This window comes from Felis catus, chromosome A2 (genome assembly GCF_018350175.1).
Source record: "Felis catus isolate Fca126 chromosome A2, F.catus_Fca126_mat1.0, whole genome shotgun sequence".
In the NCBI taxonomy this organism is placed as follows: Eukaryota; Metazoa; Chordata; class Mammalia; order Carnivora; family Felidae; genus Felis; species Felis catus.
In genome coordinates, this window is record NC_058369.1 from 20,838,274 (window position 1) to 20,860,801 (window position 22,528).

Consider the following 22,528-nt stretch of genomic DNA (forward strand, 5'->3'; position numbering starts at 1 on the left):
GTATATGTATGTATATATGTGCATATACGTGTATATGCGTATGTATATGTATATATATATACACATATAGTCTCCCCCACTAGACCATCCATCCCATGAGAACAGGACTACATCTGCCTTGTTCTGTCTTAAAATCTAGTCCAATACCTGGTAAACAGTGGGTGCACAGTAAGTATTTGCTGAATAAATAAACCTATTTATCCTTTTCCAGAAAACTACTTCACTTCATCAAGGGTCTGAGGCTGCTCACAAGAACACATACAATTCAATATCAGAGAAAAAACAACCCTGGAATCAAAGATTTTGACCTTTGGGGCACCTGGGTGGCTCAGTCAGGCTGCTTCAGATTCTGTGTCTCCCTCTTTCTCTGCCCCTCCCTGGCTCACACTCTGTCTCTCTCTCTGTCTCAAAAATAAATAAAATGTGAAAAAAATTAAAAAAAAAAGATGTAAACCTTTGGCTTGCCCTTTGACCTAGTGATTTCATTTCTAAATATCCCACAGAAGTCCTCACCCCATACAAAGAAGCACGTTCAAGAATTTGTATGAGCAACCTACCGGAAACCACGGAGCAACTAGAGATGAGGTAGGCCACAAGAAGTCTCTCTGCTCGCTACAGGGCTCTCTCCAGGCTACAGTGTTAAACACAAAAAACAAGGAGCAAAATGTGTCTTATGAATGCAGGTCATTTATAGTAGGCAGTCAACAGGTAAATGTTGAATGACTGAGTAGGATCTTTCTGGAAGGACCCATAAAAACTTGGAAGTAGTGGTTGTGTCTATGGGCAGATTTGAATGAGGGAAAAATTTTCTTTTACCATGTCATACTATTTGCATTTTAGCCATATTCAAATATTATCTACTCAGCTAAGTTTTTGATATTTAAAAATATAAGAATTCCAAGTGTTCACATCAAAATCTGGATGTGAGGCTATTCTTGAAATAATGGGAAGAAGGCCTGGCCACACTAGGTTGTGTCCCATAGATGACAATGAGCAGAGCGGAGACATAGAGGATCCCAGGGCACCCACTGCCCTGCCTGACCTGGTCCCTGCAGAACCCTGTGCTGCTAACCCCAAGTCTATGAGGCACAGGGATTAGCTTGCTAGGTCTGCAGGGTGGGTGGTGGGGCTAAGAAGCCATCCCGAAAGAGAAGGGTCGTTATTTGGTCATCACTCCTGTGCTGATTTCACCCCAACGATTCCAAAGGCCACAGCAGGGCCACAGCAATCCTAGGGTTGGTGAATGTTGGCATGTCACAAGCCTGCTAGTCTTGCACAAGAACCTGTTAACTCAGTACCAGCCGGGCCCCAACAGTGCCTCTAGTCTCACCTCCCCCACCAGGGCTTGAGGGCTTTCATTCAACCCAAAGGGGATCCTGGAGAGAAGGAGCCACCTCGACCCAAGGTTCTTGGCAAGGAGGAGGGTGACAGGGCAAGGACACGTTGGGAAGGCAGATCTGGCTCAAATACTGCCTTGAGCTCTGAAACTTTGGACAAGTTACTTTGCCGAGGCTCAGTTCCTTCATCCGTAGCCACCAGCTAATACTAACTGCATGCTGTTTCCAGGTGCTGATCCCTCCCACCACAAGCACGGAGGCAGTGGCTCAGCGAGCCCTCGTGTCAACCGTGTGTGTTTATCACCAGGTTTATCAGTCAGGGTTCTCCAGAGAGACAGAACCAGTAAGATAGATATAGGTATATGAAGAGAGAAATTGATTTTAAGGAATTGGCTCAGATGACTGGAGGCTGGCAAAGCTGAAATTTGTAGGGCAGTCTAGCAACCTGGAAACTCAGGATTCCGATGTTACAGCCTGCAGCAAAAGACCTTCTCCACAAAACCTTGGTTTTTGCTCTTTAAGGCCTTCAGCTGATTGTATGAGGGCCACTTACATTATCAAGGATAATTTCTCTTAAAGTCATCTGACCGTTGATGTTAATCACATGTACAAAATACCTTCACAGCAGCATCTGGACTGGTGTTTAACCAAACAATGGGCACCATGGCCTAGTCAAATGGACACATAGTTCAACCATCACAGAAAGTACCACTCCCTCTTCGTGCATGCAGAAATGGAAGCTGAGAGAGGCTGTGCTGTCTGCCAAAGGCCAGGGGGCACACGGAGACGGAGCTGGGAGCTGAACACAAGCAGGATCCTGCCTCCACTCTCTAAGAATGGGTTGCGTATCTCCACTTTGTAGGGCACATTCGGGAATTAGGTGCAGAGACACGCACAAGTGCCAGGCCTGTGCCTATGGCAGAGGCAGAATTCAGGAAGGCATGGGCTGTTCTTAGGGATTGCTGTTAGCACTGGAGAAGGCTGGAGTGTCCAGGAGGCCCGGGAGAGGAGGAGACAGAAAGGAGGCGAGTTCTGGAGTACAGGACAGAAAACCTGTAGAGCCAGGGCCCCCTTTTCTCCTTCCAGGAGCCCCAAAGAGAGAGGAAGGCAGAAGGGGGTCTGTGCCAGGCTGTGAGTCCTACTGCTAAGCATCTGGGCCCAGAGCTGTTAACCCAGGTGCAGGGGATAGAGAAGGAATACAGTGTCTACCAGTGTGTGGGTTCTGGAAGGAATCTTCCCTCCTGAGGCCATGACTGGCTGCCCAGAGGTCCCTCAAAGTAAGTGACTCCCACTAAGAGTCAGGCTGGTTGGCTCCTTGGCTGGGAAGTCCCATCTGCCTACCCAAACTAGGCCGATTTCCCGGAAGTAGAGAGAAGCTTCCACTCAGACCTTGACCCCCAACACAGTCCCAGTCTTATTCCTCCCAGCTTCCTCATCCTCCTCAGGGTAGAATGCTAGACCAGAAGGCACAAGGCCAACAGGTAAGCCACACTCTCCACTTGCTGGTTGTGTGAATTTGGGCAAGCTACTTAACCATTCTGAGCTTCTGCCCTATGGATGGGTCTCCTCATTCCACTTACCTGTAGGGTTGCTCCGAGGGGACATGAAATTGTGCACATAATCACAGCGCAAGGCCAAAACATTGAGGAGAGCTGTTCTTGTTGCCATACCCATTCGCTGTAGTATTATAATCCCTCCCTGGCCTTCTCCTAGTTACCCTTGTCCAGTACCACTTCTCTGAGCCTCCCTCACTCTTTCCCTATTCCTCCTCCTTTGCTTCAGCTCCTCAATGTCTGGCAGAAGGGGTGCTGGGCAGGCCTTCAAATGCTCCTGGGCCAGAGAGATTTAAGGGCCTTACCTTGGTTGATAATCACATTGTTGATAACAGTGGGACTCTGGCAGCAGTTAGTTGGGACTCCAGCCTCCTCCAATCTCCATCACACACCCCCTTCTCCCTCTGAGCCGCAGCCTCCTTGGCCTCCTGATGTCCCTCCTCCATACCAGCCTCCTCCAGCCTTCACTGGGGGCCCCCTCAGCCTAGCTGACCTGTCCACGGCAGCATCTCCTCAACACCAGGATCCAGCTCTGATGTGGGTCTCCCTCCCTGCCATTCTCTGTCCCCACGCCCTTGACCACACTGGTCACAGTCTCAAAACAGGTACTTTCCTGCCGTCTCACTCCAGCATCCCAGGAGGGCAGGGAACAAGGCTCCTCCATCCTGTGAATACTATACAGGCCAGAGGGGCAGGGGCTTAGCCTACTCCATCCCATCACCACCCATCACTTCACAGGCCCTGCCCTGGTCCGATCTGTATGCAGGGGCTGTGGGTGGGGCCTGAATGAGGACAAACACTAGGGAACTCATCTCTTAGTCCCTTCCAGAAAGCCCTCACAACCAGCCTGATCTTTCCCCTAACCCCTTGCCTCAGACTGTCCTCCAGAGGCTGTGAGGGCAGAAAAGCCCAGTGTGTGGCTTAGAAAGCAAGACACTTGGGTCCCCTTGCGGACCAAACCTCACTTGCTATGTGGCCTTGAGTGAGACCTCTCCCCTCTCAGGATCTTAGTCACCCTGGCTCTAAAATGGGTTAGGGCTACAGACACATACTCAGATGCCTACAAAGCCAGAAATATGTTATTGCTGGGACATTACATGTCGTAAGGATCGGGGACCCACTGACGGGAGGGCTGGTAGAGAACTGGGGAGAACAAATTATGCCTGGGCCAGCTCAGGGGCTCCAGGCATGCTGATCCCTCAAGGAAAGTTGGGAATATTTCAGTGTAACAATATCTTGATTATTAAATGTTGGTCACTAATCCACATTTTTAAAAAGCACTGTTTGGGTCAAAGAGAACGTATCTGGAACACAGTTTGTGGGTTCTATCCTAGAGGGCTAGGCTCAGGGGTCCTCCAAGGCTTTTTGGGAGAATAGTGTTTGCTCTTTGGGGGTAGGGGATACTATTCCCTACGTGCAATCCACCCCCCCCCCCAACACACCTCCTGGAGCATTTGATGGCTTTGCCCCAATCCAGCCCCTTTCTCCTCTAGCCAATCAGAACCCACCCCTTGCTCCAAAGCTGGCTTTACAAACCCAGGCCCAGGCCTGTCTTCTGGGTGGGCCAGAGCCTAAGAAGACTCCAAAGGAAGGGCCAGCACAAGGCAGGTGTTGGGGACCCTCCCACCCTGCCCAACCCTTAGAATCCATCTCCTATGCTAATTATTGGACCCTATTACTGTTAACCCTGGAGCTCACATTTCCAACTCTGTAGGGCAGAGCTGAACTGTTTCCAGAGTCTCTAACCATTCTGTAAGGCTGATCTCCCACTCATTGCCCGCCAGACAGACAGACAGACACTAACATCCCAAGGAGCATGGCTGGCTCACAACCAAGGGCACACCAAGCTCAGAAGAACAGGCTAGAGGTTTTATTTATCTTCAAAACTGTCCCATGTCCATCTGGATCTCCTGGGGCTGGGGAATTGGAGGGATTTCTTGCCTGGCTGATAGATGTTGAAAATGAGGCTCAGAGGAAAGCAGTAAGCTTGTCCAAGGTCCCTTGTTGGCTCCTTCACTCTGACAGAGAGGCACTACTACAAGTAGTTTCTGGGGCCCAGAGTGGAAAAGGATGAATTCTGGGGCTGGGATTGACATTTTCCTTCTGCCTTGACCGCTGGAGGAGTGCTGTGTGCAGCAGTCCCAGACGACGATGATGACGCAGACTGGGGTGGAGGGAAGAAGTGGGGGAGGAGAGGTCATGCCTCAGCATTGTCCCCGGAATGGAGCCTGACCTTGCCTGAACTCCAGCAGCTTGGTCTTCCCTGCCCAGAGCCAGGGTGATAAGACGAGTTTGTACTGCAGCTCTGAGGAGGGAGGCAAGACAGCAGTGAGGGAGAAAAGGGAGGGAGGAATGGAGAGAAGAAAGGAAAAAGAATGTGGAAGGAAGAAGAGAGGAGAGGAAGGCTGAATGGGACCCACTCAGACTCATCAGCGAGACAGGTGAGGTACTTTCACTTTACAGATGCAAAAACAGAGGCTTAGGATGTGGGATATTTTGCTGATGACCTCACGATCAGAAAGTGGCAGAGCCAGGATTAGAACTCATGGCTTTAGTACTTGCCCTTCAAAATCCCAAACTGGAAACCACTCAGGAAACAGTTCCCAAAATGTGGCCCTAAGATATGCTGCCCGCACATCACCAAGAGAGAGGCCTGGTGAAAATAGATTCCTGGGTCAGAATCAAAGGGCCATTGCCTGCGAATACGCATTTTGACCATTGCCCTGGTGGTGGTTCTTGAGCTGACACTGGAAATCTCTGTGGCCCCTTTGTGGCCTTTCTCTCCTACCTCCTCACATTCTAGCTGCATCCCTGAAGCCCAGCTATTCAGGCTGACTCACACTAACCCTCCAGGACAGGCCTGGGACTTTCCCACTGAAAGCTTCACTTATCAGTCTCCCAGTTGCATGTAGACCCACCCTTCCAGCTGGCACCACTCTTCCGGAAGGCTTCTTGGTGGTTGGGATCCCCCCTCCTTCAGTGTCTGGGGAGTAACAGCCTCCTCCTCCATCTGGAATTGTTTACAACATTCTATTTCACTTTCCAAGTGAGTCTCTTTTGTTTCTCAACCTTTCCCTCTATTAAACAGGAAACTCCCAGCTGGAGCCTTGCTGGTTTAAACAATAAGCCTCTGAAATCCATGACTTCACCTGACCGTCCTGCCAACCACAAGTGGCAGGGCTGGGAGAGATTTACAATGAGGAAAATGAACCTCAGAGAGGTTGTGGCCTGCCCAAGGCCAAGTGAGATTCAGTGCCAGGGTTAGAACCCATATTTAGTTCCAATGTCCAGTTCTTTCTGCTTCTGTTTCACCTCTGATCACTCAAACAGTCCTGTGAGGCAGGTAGAACAGGGATTATGATCCCATTGCCCAGATAAGGAAAGTGAGGCCCAGAGAAGAGCAAAACACTCAACACCATCTTCACCATTTCCACTTCTAGGTGCATTTGGGTCTGAGTCCAAGTGCTGACCTTTCCTCATGTCTCCTCTCAGCAGGATGGGGCAGAGCTCGGCCCAGGACTCCTAGGCCAGAGCCCTCTTCATGGGCCCCTGGACTGGTCCTGGTGCCATTCTGGACCCAGCTGCCTCCTCTGCATGTGGAGACTCCCCTTGCCTGCCTCTCAGCTGGCTGGAGACTCAAGAGAGAGGGAATTAAGAAGTACCTGGACACATCTTAGTCACCATCACTCTGGACTTTGTCCCTCTTATTATTAATGCCCAGCTAAGGAAGGAGCAACCTGGATGGCCCCTTCAAGACTGGAGGAAGGCAGCTGTGAGCCTGGCACAGGCCCAGGCCAACCCAGCTCAAGTTAAGTTGGGAAGGGTGTGGAGCAGATTGGTGTTCCTGAGAGGGATTTGCCTAACCCTACCCTGCAGGTGTGGACTGGGGAGACCCAAAGGAGCCATGGCCCAACTCTGAACTTTGGGATGGAGTTCTGAGCCGCCCGGTTGGTGCCAAAGGCGGCCAGCAAGAGACTTCGGACTGCCTGCGATGGAAAAAAAAAGTCATAATAATATGTGTCAAACCCTAACTACGTCAGGCTTTGCGCCTCCACACTATCTCCAGATAGTGCTCAGAGCTGTGTAGTACACGGGTTCTATCCAGCCCAGCCCCTCTTGCCCTTTGCCTCAGATTAAGTCCCTTCATCTCGGACTCCGAGGGGTCCCCTCCAGCCTCACCCTCTCCCCACATCACCCCCAGAACCACTCCATCCTTGGGCAAATACACCCCCACCTCTTCTGGGAAGCCCTTCGTCACAGACAGGGCGGATCCTGCTTTAGACCGTGGTCCGGAACGCCTTCCTTACCCTCCTTCTTCTATATCCAAGGCACCAGTTTCTACAACCCTATAACGTCCCAGTTGTCCTCAGGGGCACTTCCCCTCCGACTCTGCCCTTTTACAGGGTTCTGAAGCATAGTGCAGTTAGTAGAGAAACAAGAAGAGGGTGTAGGATCCACTACCGTGCCCCTCCTTCTCTTGGCAGGCGATCCGGGAAAGCCCAGGTCCCAACCGACTAGCCAAGCCCACGTAGGGGCCCCGCCCTTCCTACGCTAAGAGCTCGACGCGGTACGCCTGCGCGGAGGAAGTCCACGCCCATGGCGCATGCGCGGCGCTCACTCTGGCTGTATATTAGGGCGACGCCGCTCGCGGCCTGAGGGTTCCCGCGGACAAGGGCAACGGTTTGGTTCTGCTTGGCCTGGGTGCCTGCCGACTCCGCCACAGCCGCCGCCGCCTCTGCAGTCCCCCGCGCAGGTGAGGGCCCGCGCTTTGGGTACGGCGCCGGGCAAGGAAGTCCCCGCGTGTCTTGCCAGCCCGCGCCCCGCTCTCCCGGACGTTGGGACCCCATCCCCCACAGCACCCATCACCTGCCTGCTCGGGGTCAGCGTTCATCTCCCAGATTCTTAGCCCATTGGGCTGCCTCAGTGTACCCTATTCAGCTCCCTCCTTACATTTCCTGTTTAACTGGCCGCTTCTTTAGAATTCCTTTCTCATACTCTTTCCGTTATTCTCGAGCCCTCAACCCCCGGATAACCTCTGACCTCTCCCCGCCCAGGACTACGATCTAACTCCAGACCCAACACCCTCGATTTTATAGTTCCTGCCTCTCCCCAGTTAGCCCCAACCGTACTTCCCCTCGTTTTCCTGCCCTTCTTTATGTCCCCTCCTTTCTCAGTTTAGTCGTGTTAGAGCTGTGGGGGATGACCTCAGGGAAATCCTTGCCTCTGGGACCCAGAGCCCAGCTGAGTGCCTTCCTGGGGTCTGGGGATGTGAGGACCAGGAGAAGTTTAGGATCCCTAGGAGTCCTCTGCCTGGATGAATGACAGTGACTTCTTCCCTAGCCTCACTTCTCCACCTGGGTGTGTGCCAACGTGTTTTATCTGCACTGTGCATCTTCCTCAAGGAGCCTCTGACCTCCCAAACCTGTTCCTGACTTGTCCCTTGTTGTCTCAGCCCCTTGGTGGTTAATCATCCGTATTTACTTCACTTGGTAAAGTTGCTTTGCAGGTGCTTTTGTGTAGAGCTGGGGAATGAAAGGAGAAGTTGGTGACCTGGGTAGAGTATGGTCACCACTGATTAGTTGAGTCCCACATGAATGCTGTCCTTAGACATTATTATGTGAGACTTGTTATATCCCAGGGTACCCTTGCTATAAACTGTGGGCAACACCTGAACCCAATGGCCTTGCAGTAGTATTTGCCTGATTATTAAGTGTTGATGTCACTCATTGTCTTTCTATAGGATCAGTGCACCCTCTCGGACATGGAGACTGTTGTTCGTCGCTGCCCATTCTTATCCAGAGTGCCTCAGGCCTTTCTGCAGAAGGCAGGCAAATCTCTGTTGTTCTATGCCCAAAACTGCCCTAAGATGATGGAAGTTGGGGCCAAGCCAGCCCCTCGGGCCCTGTCCACTTCAACAGTACACTGCCAGCAGGTCAAAGAAACCCCTCCGGCTAGTGAGAGTAAGTGTCATTGGCAATAAAGTAGGAGGTGGCAGTGTTAGCATTCATCACTAGACTAGAAGCACTTCTAGTCCACAGCGGTGATGGGGGCACAGTAACAGAGGGAGTTACTCTGTGTCAGGCTTGATTCTTTGCATGGACTATCTCACAGTTGGCATCCTAACCCTGCAAGTATGCACTTTTAGTTTACCCATCTGGAAAGGTGAGACGGTGGCCAGTGTGCACCTTACAGGTTTATGGGTTGTATTCGATGTCTGTTGGAGTTTTAGTGTTCATCAGTACCTCATTCACATAAATATAAAGTTGGGATGTTCCAGTTCAACCTTTCCTTCATTAAATATTTGGCTCTTTGGCTTCTTTTTTTTTTTTTTTTTTTTTTTTTTAATAGGCTTTATTTTTTAGAGCAGTTTTAGGTTTGCAGCAAAATTGAGTGGAAGCTTTTGGCTTTTAAAGTTGTAACTTTTTTCTTTTCTAAATTATTTTTTTTTATTGTGGTAAAATGCACCTAACATAAAACTTACCATTTCTTACCAACTGTATGTACAGTTCAGTGGTGTTAAGTACATTCATATGTTTTTAAATTTTTTTTAAGCTTATTTATTTTGAGAGAGACAGAAACAGCAAGAGCAGGGGAAGGGCAGAGAGAGAGAGAGACAGAGAGAATCCCAAGCAGGCTCCACACTGTCAGTGCAGAGCCCGACCACCATCCAATTTCCAGAGCTCTTCAGCATCCCAAACTGAAACTCTGTGCTCATTCAACACTAACTCCCCCCCCCGCCCCACCCCCCGCAAATACCATTCCACTTTGTTTCTGAATTTGACTGCTCTAGAAGCCTCACATAAATGGAATCATAGAATTCATTAGTGATTTTTTTAATACATGTATCTTTATTTTATGTATGAATCTTTAAATTTTTTTAATGTTTATTTATTTTTGAGAGAGGCAGACATGAAGCAGACTCCAGGCTCTGAGCTGTCAGCACAGAGCCTGACATGAGGCTCGAATTCACGAACCGTGAGATCATGACCTGAGCCGAAGTGGGACGCTTAACTGACTGAGCCACCCAGACGCCCCTAAATTTTGTTTTTAATAAAGAGATCAGAGTTGGATGTAGTTTTTCTCTGGCTCTACCAGGAGAGGATGTGGCTTTTCAGGTTTCACTTAATCCTAGAGAATAATTTACCTTGTAAACTCTGTTAGGTGTGTTCTCTGGATGTGTTTCTTGTAAGAAAGGAGTGTTTTGTTTTGTTTTTGTAAGCAGAAAGGATATAATCCTGTGTAGGATTTCTTTTCCTCTTTACTCTTTTAGGAGTTAGTTATGTGTTTTTCCTGAATAGTCAAGATCCTCTTTTACTATTCTGTCCCTAGTATAGAGGAAGTTGAGTAAAACGTGGCTTGTTCACTTGATAGATGTTGCAGCCATTGCAAATGGTATTCACAGCTATTTTGATCTTTATAATGAAAAGGGCAAAATAAGCAAGCACATGCAGAATAAGTAAAACTGTTTTTTAAACTTGCACATATGTAAAAAAATATGTTTTTAAAAAAACATAATTTACTAAGATGCCTGCAGTGGTTATGTTTTGAATGATAGAATGCTTTTTTTCTAGATTTCCCACAGTGGATGTGTATTACTTTTATAATGAATGACATGGACTTCAAAGCAATTTTTTGATTTTATAGAAAATTTTAATGAAAACTGCATTGAGACATCTTACCAAGTTGTAGAAGTTAGCCTCTGACTCACAGTATTCCAGGAAGATGCAGAATAAGACTTTACTAGAAGGAAGGTGAATGAATTTGCTTCAGGGGAAAGGAGAGTCATTGTGAGTAGAAGCACAATTACCAGCCAACTGTGTTAAGTCAGTGAACTAGTTTGATGCATTTAGATGAGCTAGTAGATGCTGTGTATGTGATATCCGTGTGGTTTTTTCTTGGCATATACTAATACTTTGAATTCTGTTAGACAAAAATGTAAAGAGTTCACTTTTAGCCTAATTTCTTTTGTTAAGAAGAAAATCAGTAGTTTGTATGTTAAGCAACAACAAGCCTTTTTGTCAAGAACATGTTTTGAAAATATAAGCAGAGAGGGGCACCTGGGTGGCTCAGTCAGTTGAGTGTCTGACTTCAGCTCAGGTCATGATCTCGGGTTTGTGAGTTCAGGCCCCACGTCAGGCTCTGGACTGACAGCATGGAGCCTGGAGCCTGCTTCAGATTCTCTGTCTCCCTCTCTCTGCACCTCTCCTGCTTGTTCGTGCTCTCTCCTCAAAAATAAACATTAAAAAAATTAAAATATATATATAAGCAGAGAAAAAAATTCTATGAACATTTCTCCTTACCTTCAAGAGTGTGTCCCCTCCTGAAATATGTTGTGTGTCGTTAGGGTAGATTTACTGAAATCCATCTCAAGAACTGTTGGCTGTCTGAAACTAGAAAATACTACTTTTGGTGGATTTATAAGGGAAAAATACTGTGGGTTTGAAAGGTAACTAGATCATGCCAGTTAACTCCTCACAGGCACATTGATTCCAGTGAGGCAGATGAGAAAACGGTTCAATTAGCAGAATCTAATAAAAGTCAACTTGTGCCTAAAATGTGAGGGTAGAGTAAGTATAAAACTTCTCTGTGAGGCAATAAGAGAAAGAAACAAGGGGCTTTCTTGCGTGTTGTGCAACCAGATCTGATGCTTCAGTTTTTCCATTTCACCCCCCAGAGGACAAAACTGCCAAAGCCGAGGGTCAGCAGGCTCCTGATGGATCCCAGCAGACTCCAGATGGCACACAGATTCCGTCTGGACATCCCTCCCTTGCCACAAGCCAGGGCACTGCGAGCAAATGCCCTTTCCTGGCAGCCCAGATGAGCCAGAAGGGCAGCAGCGTCTTCTGCAAAGCCAGTCTAGAGCTTCAGGAGGATGTGCAGGAAATGCATGCCGTGAGGAAAGGTAAACAGATGACTGGAACCATTAGGAGGAGTACAGAGGTCCTTTTGGTTCTTTTGATCCTCCAGATTTATGTATGAGCTCTTATTAGGGTAGTATTTGTATAGAAACTTCCTCTTTTAGGGCCAAGGAAGAAGGTCATCAAGATAGGAGTCCTAGTACCATATGACAAAATGTGGGACTTTCTTCCTGGTGTGTGTGTAGGATATGACCACCTTTTATAGTAATTGCTTCATTTCTGAAAATACCCTGATGGTGTAAGCTGTTACAAAACTGCCCTTTCTTTCTTTCCTGCTATCTGGTGGGATAAAAGGTAAAAAAATAATACTGCAATAATTGATGGTCTTAGGACTCCCAAGCTGTGTGTCTTACTGATGATGATTAAGAGGCAACCTTAATTCCAGTTGTGGCTATGTCCACAGAGCACCCAGGGTCCCCAGAAAACCTCACCAGCAGAAATGATGCATATGGCTGGAATTGTTTTCCATGAAGAAAATTGAGATTAGGGTTGGGTGGAGTGGGAAGGTGGGGAAGGCATGCCAACCGGCTAGAAAGCTTTGGACTTTAATGTTTATTAAAGCTGTCTGGTAGCTCTGAAAACAAAAGAAAACAACACCAGGCGTTGACCATTAAAATAAAAGGGAGGGAGAAAACTTCATACACTCAGTTACTACTAACTTTGGTTATGATCATTTTTTTTTGGTGAACTAGACAGTAATTCACTTTTGACAATATTTTGACAATTCAATATTGTGAACTCAAAATAGAATGTTGGTTCCCTTCACTTGTTACTTTTGTTACAGAGGTTGCCCAAACCTCAGTGAACCCCGGTGTGATTAGTGTGAAGACCGACAGTGGGGAGCCAAGTGGGTTGCTGAAGAACTTCCAGGATATCATGCGAAAGCAAAGACCAGAAAGAGTATCCCATCTTCTTCAAGATAACTTGCCAAAATGTACGTCTCATCATTATTTGCCTGATGCAGGAGAGGGTTTTTAACGTAAACATACATTAGATTAAATACAAGATTGCATGGTGAGTTGTGGATTAAAAGCTATGTGTTTTGCTTGATACAAGTAGGTGTTCTTGGCCATAGTAAATACAAATCCTGTTGGTAACCTGCCTTCTGTCCCTTAATACCTACCTTTCTGTGCCCTAGCCCAGTATTAAACAGTTGACATACACAGTCTCATTTGAAAGCTTCACGATCTCAAGATGAGGATGTCATGTAACTTGCCCACATGAGTACTTCATTAATTTGTCCAGAAACTCCCTGCCATTAGATGACCAAGCGGGGGTTGGAACCCAGGTCTTTTGCCAAAGCCCAGATGTGCTTCCTAACCATCAGACTGTCCCATCTTTGGTTTTTAGCTGTTTCCACTTTTCAGTATGATCGTTTCTTTGAGAAGAAAATTGATGAGAAAAAAAATGACCATACCTATCGAGTTTTTAAAACTGTGAACCGGAGGGCACACATCTTTCCCATGGCGGATGACTATTCGGACTCTCTCATCACCAAAAAGCAGGTGTCGGTCTGGTGTAGCAATGACTACCTGGGAATGAGTCGCCATCCACGAGTGTGTGGGGCAGTCATGTAAGTAGCCCTCAGCTTTCAGATACCGCTGAAATTGCCAATTATTTGGCAAGACATTGATGATTTAGAGGGATTGGATCTTTTATGGGGGGAATATTTAGCAGCTGAAAGTGTACCATAGCAAAATACTATTCTCAGCCTTTGAAAATATCTACAGATTACTTTTTTTAATTAAAAAAAATTTTTTAATGTTTATTTATTTTTGAGAGAGAGAGGGCAAGTGGGGGAAGAGAGCAGAGAGACACAGAATCCCAAGCAGGCTTCACACTGTCAGTGCAGAGCCTGATGTGGGGCTTGAAGCCACGAACCGTGAGATCATGACCTGAACCAAAACTAAGAGGCGCTTAACTGATTGACCCACCCAGGCGCCCCTCTGCAGATTACTTTTAAAAGAACTCGAGCGCACAAGTAGTTGGTAGAGCCCCTTTGTGTATGAGGGTTCAAGTTTATTGGCTCATTGACTCCTCCTGTCTATTCACCCACTACCACTCCTTAAGTGAGTGTGCCTTTAACACCAGGCAGCCTTGCACAGAGGCATCCCTGCTGAAACTTTGGATGGAGAGCTATAAATCTAGCAGCACTGGAGGAAAAGCTACTTCAAAAAGACATTTAAAAAAGATGGTAGATCCTGTCATTCATGTTCTTTAGGAGGTTCGCCTGGCTGAGGACACTTGAGAGAGTTGCTTGTCAAAGTCTCCAAGGAGGTTTGCTAAAGAGAGTCCAGTCTGAGGTGTGTTGATAGATAAATCCTAACATTATGTGACTGGTTTTCGGAGGGTTTAGGTTCAGGTAACCGCCATCCAGGATGTCCATGTAGCGACTGATGTGTTTGGAGAGAAGGGTATTTGTCAGAATAAAGAAGCCTTAGTAAATTAACTCAGCTAATACTAAGTACTTAGTTGATTGATAAACGAACACTTGTTTTTGATCCCTGGAGTTATCCTCAGGGTATCATCATCCTGGTGTTGACACCAAATGCCACCTAGTCTGAAGATGAAGTCAGTTGAAACTTCTGGCTCCTGGTTTCACCATGAGAGAGTGCTAGATCAATGTAAGGTTCAGTATCCTAGCTCCTAGGGAGAGGAATGATTCACATAGTGTTCAGAACCATGAGATTTATTTTCTGCTCCCTCCCCAATTTTTTTTTTTTCTTTAAATAAAAGGGACACTTTGAAACAACATGGTGCTGGAGCAGGTGGTACTAGAAATATTTCAGGAACTAGTAAATTCCATGTGGACCTGGAGCAGGAGCTGGCTGATTTACATGGGAAAGATGCAGCACTCTTGTTTTCCTCCTGCTTTGTGGCCAACGACTCGACCCTGTTCACTCTGGCTAGGATGATGCCGGGTAAGGAAGCCTGTCATGGGTGCCTTAGAGTTTTTTGAGTTTCCTAGTAATAGCAGGGATATTGACAACAAAGAGGGCTTACCAAAAACAGTTAAGAGCAGTGATAGTATCTGGGAGCATTTTTCCTTGAATTGAGCATCAAGTGCTCACTGCACATGAAAAGTTCCAGCAGCAAATGATACTAATGAAGAAGCAGATTTGAAGGGCTGTCCTTAAGCTAATTGCTTCAAATGTGTGTTGTCTGCTAGGAAAATCCTTTGGAGAATTCTGTTAATCATTGGTAGTTATCTTTTGATAAAGTTTGGAATGAGGTGGCCAGATTTAAGAGCAGATTGGTTGTCTGCCCAGTGGTTATTCTATTCTACACCTATGGGCCTTCTCAAAAGAGAAGCACTAGTTCATGGTTTTCCCGGGAAGAAACTGGCAAGCAGTGTCTTTCCTACTGGGCAAAGCAGCACTTTCAGGGCAAAGTCTGTTGTCCCTGACTGTCTAGGAAATAATTTGTCTTTGGTGCAGATGGCTTGATAAATAGTGAGGTTTTTTGTATCCTGTTAGGCTGTGAGATTTACTCTGATTCTGGGAACCATGCCTCCATGATCCAAGGGATTCGGAACAGCCGAGTGCCAAAGTACATCTTCCGCCACAATGACGTCAGCCACCTCAGAGAACTGTTACAGAGATCTGACCCCTCGGTCCCCAAGATTGTCGCCTTTGAAACCGTCCACTCAATGGATGGTAAGTCTAAGTAGAGGCCAGTCTGAAACCTTAAATGAAAAACAAGCTGGGCCTGGACTCTTTAAATAAAGTGTAATGTTTATTTTGTTTTTGCAGTTTCTTTTCATTCTGCTAGGAATTCGTATTTGGTGGGCATTGTATAGGTTTGAGGGAACGTAGGTTTTTTTATTCTGGCTTTTACTAGGCTCTGAGAACCTTAGATAAACTAGAAACTGGGGGAAATTCATTGTCCTTCCCAGTATTAAAAATGATATCTTTAGAACATAAACTGTTTTGTTCTGACTGACTCTTACCAAGCAGAAATTTGTGAAGTAGCAAGCTCTTCAAGGCAGTCTGTGTTCTTTCCTCAGGGGCAGTGTGCCCACTGGAAGAGCTATGTGATGTGGCGCATGAGTTTGGAGCAATCACCTTTGTGGATGAGGTCCATGCCGTGGGACTGTATGGGGCTCGAGGTGGAGGGATTGGTGATCGTGACGGAGTTATGCCCAAAATGGACATCATTTCTGGAACGCTTGGTATGTATACTCTCCACATTCTGTAATCTGCACTAAAGTTATATTTTCCTGGGGCTCCTGGGTGGCTCAGTTAAGCATCGCTCAGGTCATGATCTCGTGGTTTGTGAGTTCGAGCCCCGCATCGGGCTCCACACTGACAGTGCACAGCCTGCTAGGCATTCTCTGTCTCCTCTCTCTGCCCCTCTTTCTCTCTCAAAAGAAATAAACTTTAAAAAAATTTTTTAAAAATAAAGTTGTATCTTCCTATCAAGGCCCCAGGACTAACTGGGGTCAGGTGAAGAGACAGTGTGATAGCATTTAAAGCCTGGGCCACTTTCTGGATGAGTTTGTATATTCTCGGTGGTGGCACAGCTTAGCAGAATCCCTTGAATCGTGGAGGCATGATTCCCAGAATTAAATCTCACAGCCTAATATGACAAATACCATTTGTTGCCATCCAAGCTCATTCCAAACATAGTTGCGGTTCTAGCTACATGGCAACAGCGTTTACTTTCTGTACTTGAGATTGTTCCATTATATTGAAGAATCCTAGCCATGTTTTAGAGCATTTGTTGGGACCTACGGGTTCAGGTGTGTGAAGCACTGAGCTCTGTGCCCACTACATGGAGACCATTGCAGTTCACTCTGGCTACTCTATCTGCTCCTCCTGGGTGAGAAGCATTATCTCATGGGGCTGGCCGCTGTAGCCATGTTGCCTGCTGGCTGGCCATAAATCCCATCTGCATAGCTCCCTGGCTGTGTAACCTGGAATTGCACCTCAGTTTCCTCACCGATACAGGTTTTCCCACTACCTAAAAGTGGAGTGTCCCTTTGAAACGTTTCGTAAGACAAGATGGCATAAAGCAAAGACACAGGTGCTCACAGACGCAGATCAAAGCTCTGGTGGCCTGACGCTGGGGTGCCGCCTGTGCTTCCCGGGGATAGGGCTGGGCAGGGCCACTTTCGTTGCTTGGGGTACGCAGTGCCAAACACTGGAGGCTATTTTCACCTTCCACTTTTTCTCATAAAAGTGAAAGCCCTCTCAGATTTCTTCCGGTGAGTGAAAACCAAGTACTAATGTAGGTCTTTCATAAAAGCAAAGTGGCATAACAACTTTTGAAAAGTAGGGACACCTGTATAAGGGAGCTAACAAGCCCTACCTCAGTTTTTGTGGAGAAGATAAGTAAACATGTGCAAGCAATTACCATAGACCTTCTCTTTGCCTATGAGGAGTCTAAGATGAAAATGTGAACTGTAAAGCTCTGAAGATTTCAAAAGTTAGTAAGGCAGGGGCTCCTGGGTGGCTCAGTCGGGTAAGTGTCCGACTTTGGCTCAGGTCATGATCTCACGGTTTGTGGGTTTGAGCCCCACATCAGGCTCTGTGCTGACAGCTTAGAGCCTGGAGCCTGCTTCAGATTATCTGTCTCCCTCTCTCTCTGGCCCTTCCCTCTCGAGCTCTGTGTCTCTCTCTCTCTCTCAAAAGTAAATAAACATTAAAAAAAAAAAAAGGCAGTTGGAGACCCGTGTAGCACTCTGCTGAAATGCCAGTTTACAGCCTGCATTAAGGAAGGGCAGGCCTAAGAGAGTGTCCACCAGCACTGTCTAGGGGCTGAGAACCTTGGGCAAACCAGGAGAGGTCAGGGGTCTCAGGGTAGAGCCCCTGCCAGGAGAAGAGCACTTGTTCGTATGTCTTAATTACAGCAACCATTTTCTTCCAAAGAGCTCTTGTGATGCGGGCTTTGTGAAGGTGTAGTCATTGTGAGCTGGAACAGACTGGAGAGAGAAATTTTCCACTGTAAGAGCTCACACCAACCCAGCCCTGTGTGGGGTTCAAGCAGGAATGTTAATTACAGAACACAATGTTAACATCTAGAAGGACTCTTCTCGAGCCCTTAATCCTGAAACTTGAGCTACAGATTATACAAAGGGATTTGAGGAGAATCAAAAAGTGAGGTGGGCCCTAAATCAACCCTAACAGGTTCTGAGTTTTCATTTTTCTCTGGGCGATGCTGCTTGTCCGAGTTGAGTGTTTACTTAGGTAGGAGACCATTCTGGTCACACCAAAACAGTTGATGTCTTAGCTGGGTTACATTCTAGCCTCCGGGGGAATGCTCACGGCGAGAGGATTCCGATCCTGTCCCAGAGAGCATGCACCACGTACCATGCACAACGTGGGAGGTGGCGCCCTGCCCACTGGGGGAGCAGCCAGTCCGGGTGGGAAGAGACACAGCGGCATGCTCTTCAGGCGCACGGGATGGGTCGCTCAGTGCTAGGTCTGCTGTGGAGACCTGTCCTTTGATCCTAGTCAGATACCAGCGTGGCCATGTGAATTAGGGGAGGACCCTTTCATAACCTCCTCAACTTTCTCCCTTTCAGAAATCGGTGGACATTCCTTTACTTTATAGTCTTAGGGCACGTTGAGGAGACAAAGATGCTCTAAGGCTGTGCAGCGTCTTGCTGGTACATTTAGGGGCAGTTGCTATAGTAAATGTGGCTGTCTCCTCCTAGGCAAAGCCTTTGGCTGTGTTGGAGGGTACATTGCCAGCACGAGTTCTCTGATCGACACGGTACGGTCCTATGCGGCTGGCTTCATCTTCACCACCTCCCTGCCGCCCATGCTGCTGGCTGGAGCCCTGGAGTCTGTGCGGATCCTGAAGAGTGCTGAGGGGCGGGCGCTTCGCCGCCAGCACCAACGCAACGTCAAGCTCATGAGGCAGATGCTCATGGACGCGGGCCTCCCAGTTGTCCACTGCCCCAGTCACATCATCCCTGTCCGGGTAATGACCTGTCTGTGACTGGACTTGCTGGGGGCTGTGCCTCTGCACATGACGTGTGAGATGTTCTGTTTCGTGCCTTCTTGAAGTTGAGGGAGGCAGGGGGGTTGCTGGGGCAGGGGGCTGTAGTCAGTGGCCCTCTGTTCATTGCTGCCTTTGGCTGACTTCACAGTGAAAATGAAGGCTTTGAACCCAGCAGGCTAGAGCAGAGGTTCCTTCTCCACAACACTGGCCTTAAAAGGGTAAACACAAAGCTTCTGTCTGAAAAGTTCCGGGAGCCTAAACTTGGCTCGCTTTGAAGTATGGCTTTTTATTCAGTTAATTTTGAAATAGGTCTTGCCCTTTCCACTGTAAATAGTAGACTGTTGGTGTCACAGTTGAATTAGTAGAATTAATACAGCTAGTACAATCAAAGCTGCTTCATTCCCACGGTATGCACATCCCTGGATAGGAGAATTAGCTGGCATCAACTGAAGTTGAAGCTTGGGAGGGAGATCAGTGTGAAATTGGCTTCTTACGTGGTTTCCATCCCCCGGACCATACTAAGCACAGCTGGGCCCTTTAAGTTGCAGGCTTGCACTGCTGCTTGAGCCTGAGCCTCCTGAGTGCCGTGTGCATTAGAATTGCTGCTAAGAGGCAGTCCACGCTGTTGTGACCTTACCTTCTGTTGTCAAACTTAGGTTGCAGATGCCGCGAAAAACACTGAAGTGTGTGATGAACTAATGAGCAGACATAACATCTATGTCCAGGCAATCAATTACCCCACGGTGCCCCGGGGGGAGGAGCTCCTGCGGATCGCCCCCACTCCTCACCACACACCGCAGATGATGAACTACTTCCTTGGTGAGTACCTGGAGAGTGCCGGGACCTCCTCACTGGAGAGTTGCATAAAGCTGTCTTTGCGGTGTGTATAATCGAAGCCCTTCAAAGGCATTCAGAACTGTTTCTTTCTCCAGGTAATTAAGAATGCTCTCAGATGGTATAAAACTGTAAAAGACGTTTGTTTGATTCACTTTAAGGGGTATACGCCTGCTTTTAGAAGCTCTGAGGGAGCCTGCTCATCCACCCACCGTTTCCATTGCCCCCTTGTCAGGGTGACTCAAAGATATACGGTGACGGCTGGGGAGTAGAGAGAGGTCTCTGAAGGCTTTAGTCTGCCCTGGCCCTCTGGAGCTCGGCCTGGGGCTTCGATTCCCTTGAGGTGCAGTCCCTGAAGCAACCCCCCCTCCCCCCCCCCCCCCCCCCCCCCCCGCCTAACACCTTCTGATAAGCGTAATTGTTCAGTGTTTTATACTGCTTGTGGTTCTGTACAACCCAACTCAGCACCCCCATGTCCAACCTGAAGGCAGAGATCCAGGAGCTGCTTTCAGCCACAGGTTGGTTCTGCCTCCTGAGCCTCCTCAGGTGGTCCTGCTTGCCTTAAAACTGCATTATTGAGATATAATTTACATACCACAAATTTCACCCTTTTAAAGTACACAGTTCTGGGGGTCTTAGGTCCATCATGATGCTGTGCAACCGTCACCACTATCTGATTCCAGGACCTTTTCATCACCCTGGAGAGAAACCCCATACCCATGAGCAGCCATGCCGTCCCCTTTCCCCAGCCTCTGTCAGCTGCTGACCCCTTTCCGCCTCTGTGGATTTGCCCATGCTTTACATTTCACATAACTGGCATCATACCCTACATAGGTTCTTTATGCCTGACTTCTTTACAGCACAGTGTTTTCAGGGTTCACCTGTGTTGTAGCCTGAATCCTCACTTTCTTTTTATACCGAATAATCTTTTGTATGGACATACCACATTGTGTTTATCCATCAGTTGATGGACATTTAGGTTGTTTCTGCTTTTTGACTGTTACGAAAATAATGCCACTGGCAACGTTTGTGTTTGACTTTTTTTTTTTTAAATGTTTGTTTATTTTTGAGAGAGAGACAGAGTGCGAGCAGGGGTGGGTCAGAGAGAGAGGGGGCACAGAATCTGAAGCAGGCTTCAGGCTCCCGAGTTGTCAGCACAGAGCCCGATGTGGGGCTCGAACTCATGAGCCGTGAGATCATGGCTTGAGCTGAAGTCAGATGCTTAACTGACTGAGCCACCCGGGCGCCCCAGTGTTTGACTTTTTGTGTAGGCCAATGTTTGCATTTCTCTTGCATGCATACTCCCTTCAATTTTTTATTTTTTTTATTTTTACATTTATTTATTTTTGAGAGACAGAGTGAGACAAAGTGAGAGCGGGGGAGGGGCAGAGAGAGAGGGAGACACAGAATCGGAAAGCAGGCTCCAGGCTCTGAGCTGTCAGCACAGAGCCCGACGCAGGGCTCGAACCCACAGACCATGAGATCATGACCTGAGCCGAAGTCGGATGCTCAACCAACTGAGCCACCCAGGCGCCCCACTCCCTTCAATTTTTAAAAACTTTTTCCTCACAGAGAATCTGCTGGCCACGTGGAAGAGAGTGGGTCTGGAACTCAAGCCACATTCCTCAGCCGAGTGCAACTTCTGCAGGAGGCCACTGCATTTTGAAGTGATGAGTGAAAGAGAGAAATCCTACTTCTCCGGCATGAGCAAGTTGGTATCTGCCCAGGCCTGAGTGTGTCATGACCTCAGTTACTCACTGCACCCCAGGCCGTGTCATATCCACATAGTCTCCAGAGTTGTCTTTATATGTGAATTAAATTATATTAAATTTTAATCTATAGTAAAAGCACAGTCCTGAAAATAAATTCTTGTTTAAGTGACGGGTCCTGTTACTGGGCGCTGAATCAGAAAAATCATTTTTCTTCATGCCTTTCAACTTGGTCTGTATTGCTGAGATACGTGAAATGATGGGCATGTCCTGGTCCTCTGGTAGTGACTGCGGACCCGGCTGGGGTGGCAGACCCTCCTGCTCGGCGTGAACCCAACTTTGTCTTCACTGCCCACTGCCACCCCAGCCCTGCAGCTGAGGGGCCCTGAGCAGGCCAGGCCCCGTGGTGGCCATTTCACTCCAGTTCCTCCCCTCTAATTGTGGTCCTGCCACAGCGGTTTCCCTCCCTGCTTTCCCTTCTCAGCTACTGCCTTGGCCTCAGGCTTCCCTGTGAAAGTAGGGCAGTCAGAAGGGAACTGCTTGTCTGTCTCCACTGAGTCCTCCAGCCCGTCTGCCCTCTATACCTGGTGATTGTGTCCCTTGCAGAGACAGTGCACGTGTCCGTGCTTCTCTGTCTGACTCCTGCTTTTTTTTTTCTGGGTCCTATGGTTTCTAGCACCTTCCTACAACCACCTCTAACCTCCTCAGTCATGAGGTCATGAATTTGTTCCCATTGGCCTACAGCAGGCTTTGTCACCCACCCACTAAATAAGCCAGCTCTCCCTTAGTCTAGACCCCCTTTGGGCTACTGCCCGTCCCCTCTGTTCTGCCTCTTTCCCGATCAGCTGCCTCACTTGGTCCTCTGTCCTGCACCTGCAGAGGCTACTTTTTTTTTTTTTTTTTTTTTTTTAGCCACATTTTGTCTCTATCTTACCAAATCCAATGTTTTTCCTTTCATTGGCTCTCCCAGTGGTCTTTGCGGTGTCTGTCCTTGGCCTTTTCACAGCTTCCTTCTCTGACCTGTGCTACCAGCCTCTCCTGAACACTGAACTCTCTCACGAACTGGTCCCTTTTTGAATGTTGGGCACCCACCAGCCTCATCTCTCATTGCACTTAGCACTTCCCTCACGCCATGTGATCTCTCCCAGCCCTGGGCTTTCAGTTCCAGCTGGTCGCTGCTAACTGCTGTCGAACACCTCGAACCACACAGGTCCAGAGGCACCTCGGCC

General features: G+C 47.8%; 2 protein-coding genes and 1 long non-coding RNA gene across 12 annotated transcripts in view; 1 reads left to right on the forward strand and 2 right to left on the reverse strand.

Moving 5' to 3' along the window:
- POC1A (POC1 centriolar protein A) overlaps window positions 1-7,386 on the reverse strand; it is a 101,195-nt gene extending 93,809 nt beyond the window's left edge. For 3 of the 8 annotated variants that reach the window (XM_045051021.1, XM_023249403.2, XM_045051022.1), the window contains exons 1-2: window positions 6,361-7,383; window positions 558-631 (exon numbers count right to left, since the gene is read on the reverse strand). In XM_045051021.1, coding sequence (XP_044906956.1) covers window positions 558-631; window positions 6,361-6,370 — 84 coding nt within the window. In that variant the 5' untranslated portion in view covers window positions 6,371-7,383. Of the gene's footprint in view, window positions 1-557; window positions 632-6,360 lie in introns of those variants that run through there. The other 5 variants (XM_023249399.2, XM_023249402.2, XM_019822527.3 and 2 more) reach the window with 5 other exon arrangements.
- Window positions 4,739-6,354, reverse strand: LOC123383431. The gene is made up of 2 exons (XR_006593153.1): window positions 5,809-6,354; window positions 4,739-5,054 (listed from the first exon to the last, which is right to left on the reverse strand). It is a non-coding gene; the product is annotated as an uncharacterized LOC123383431 (long non-coding RNA).
- A 100-nt stretch (window positions 7,387-7,486) lies between the features above and the next one.
- Window positions 7,487-21,471, forward strand: ALAS1 (5'-aminolevulinate synthase 1). Of its 3 annotated transcripts, none has more exons than XM_003982295.6 (11): window positions 7,487-7,643; window positions 8,631-8,850; window positions 11,565-11,792; window positions 12,593-12,742; window positions 13,159-13,381; window positions 14,545-14,729; window positions 15,285-15,464; window positions 15,815-15,979; window positions 18,467-18,735; window positions 19,413-19,575; window positions 21,163-21,471. In XM_003982295.6, exons 1-11 carry the CDS (start codon window positions 7,494-7,496, stop codon window positions 21,321-21,323), a joined length of 2,094 nt encoding a protein of 697 aa, XP_003982344.4. In that variant the 5' UTR covers window positions 7,487-7,493; the 3' UTR covers window positions 21,324-21,471. The 3 variants fall into 3 exon arrangements, with proteins under 3 accessions (XP_003982344.4, XP_044906936.1, XP_044906931.1); XM_045050996.1 differs by lacking the exon at window positions 7,487-7,643 and adding an exon at window positions 7,813-8,248; XM_045051001.1 differs by lacking the exon at window positions 21,163-21,471 and having other exon boundaries at window positions 18,467-18,790; window positions 19,413-19,444.
- Window positions 21,472-22,528: the final 1,057 nt, after the last annotated feature.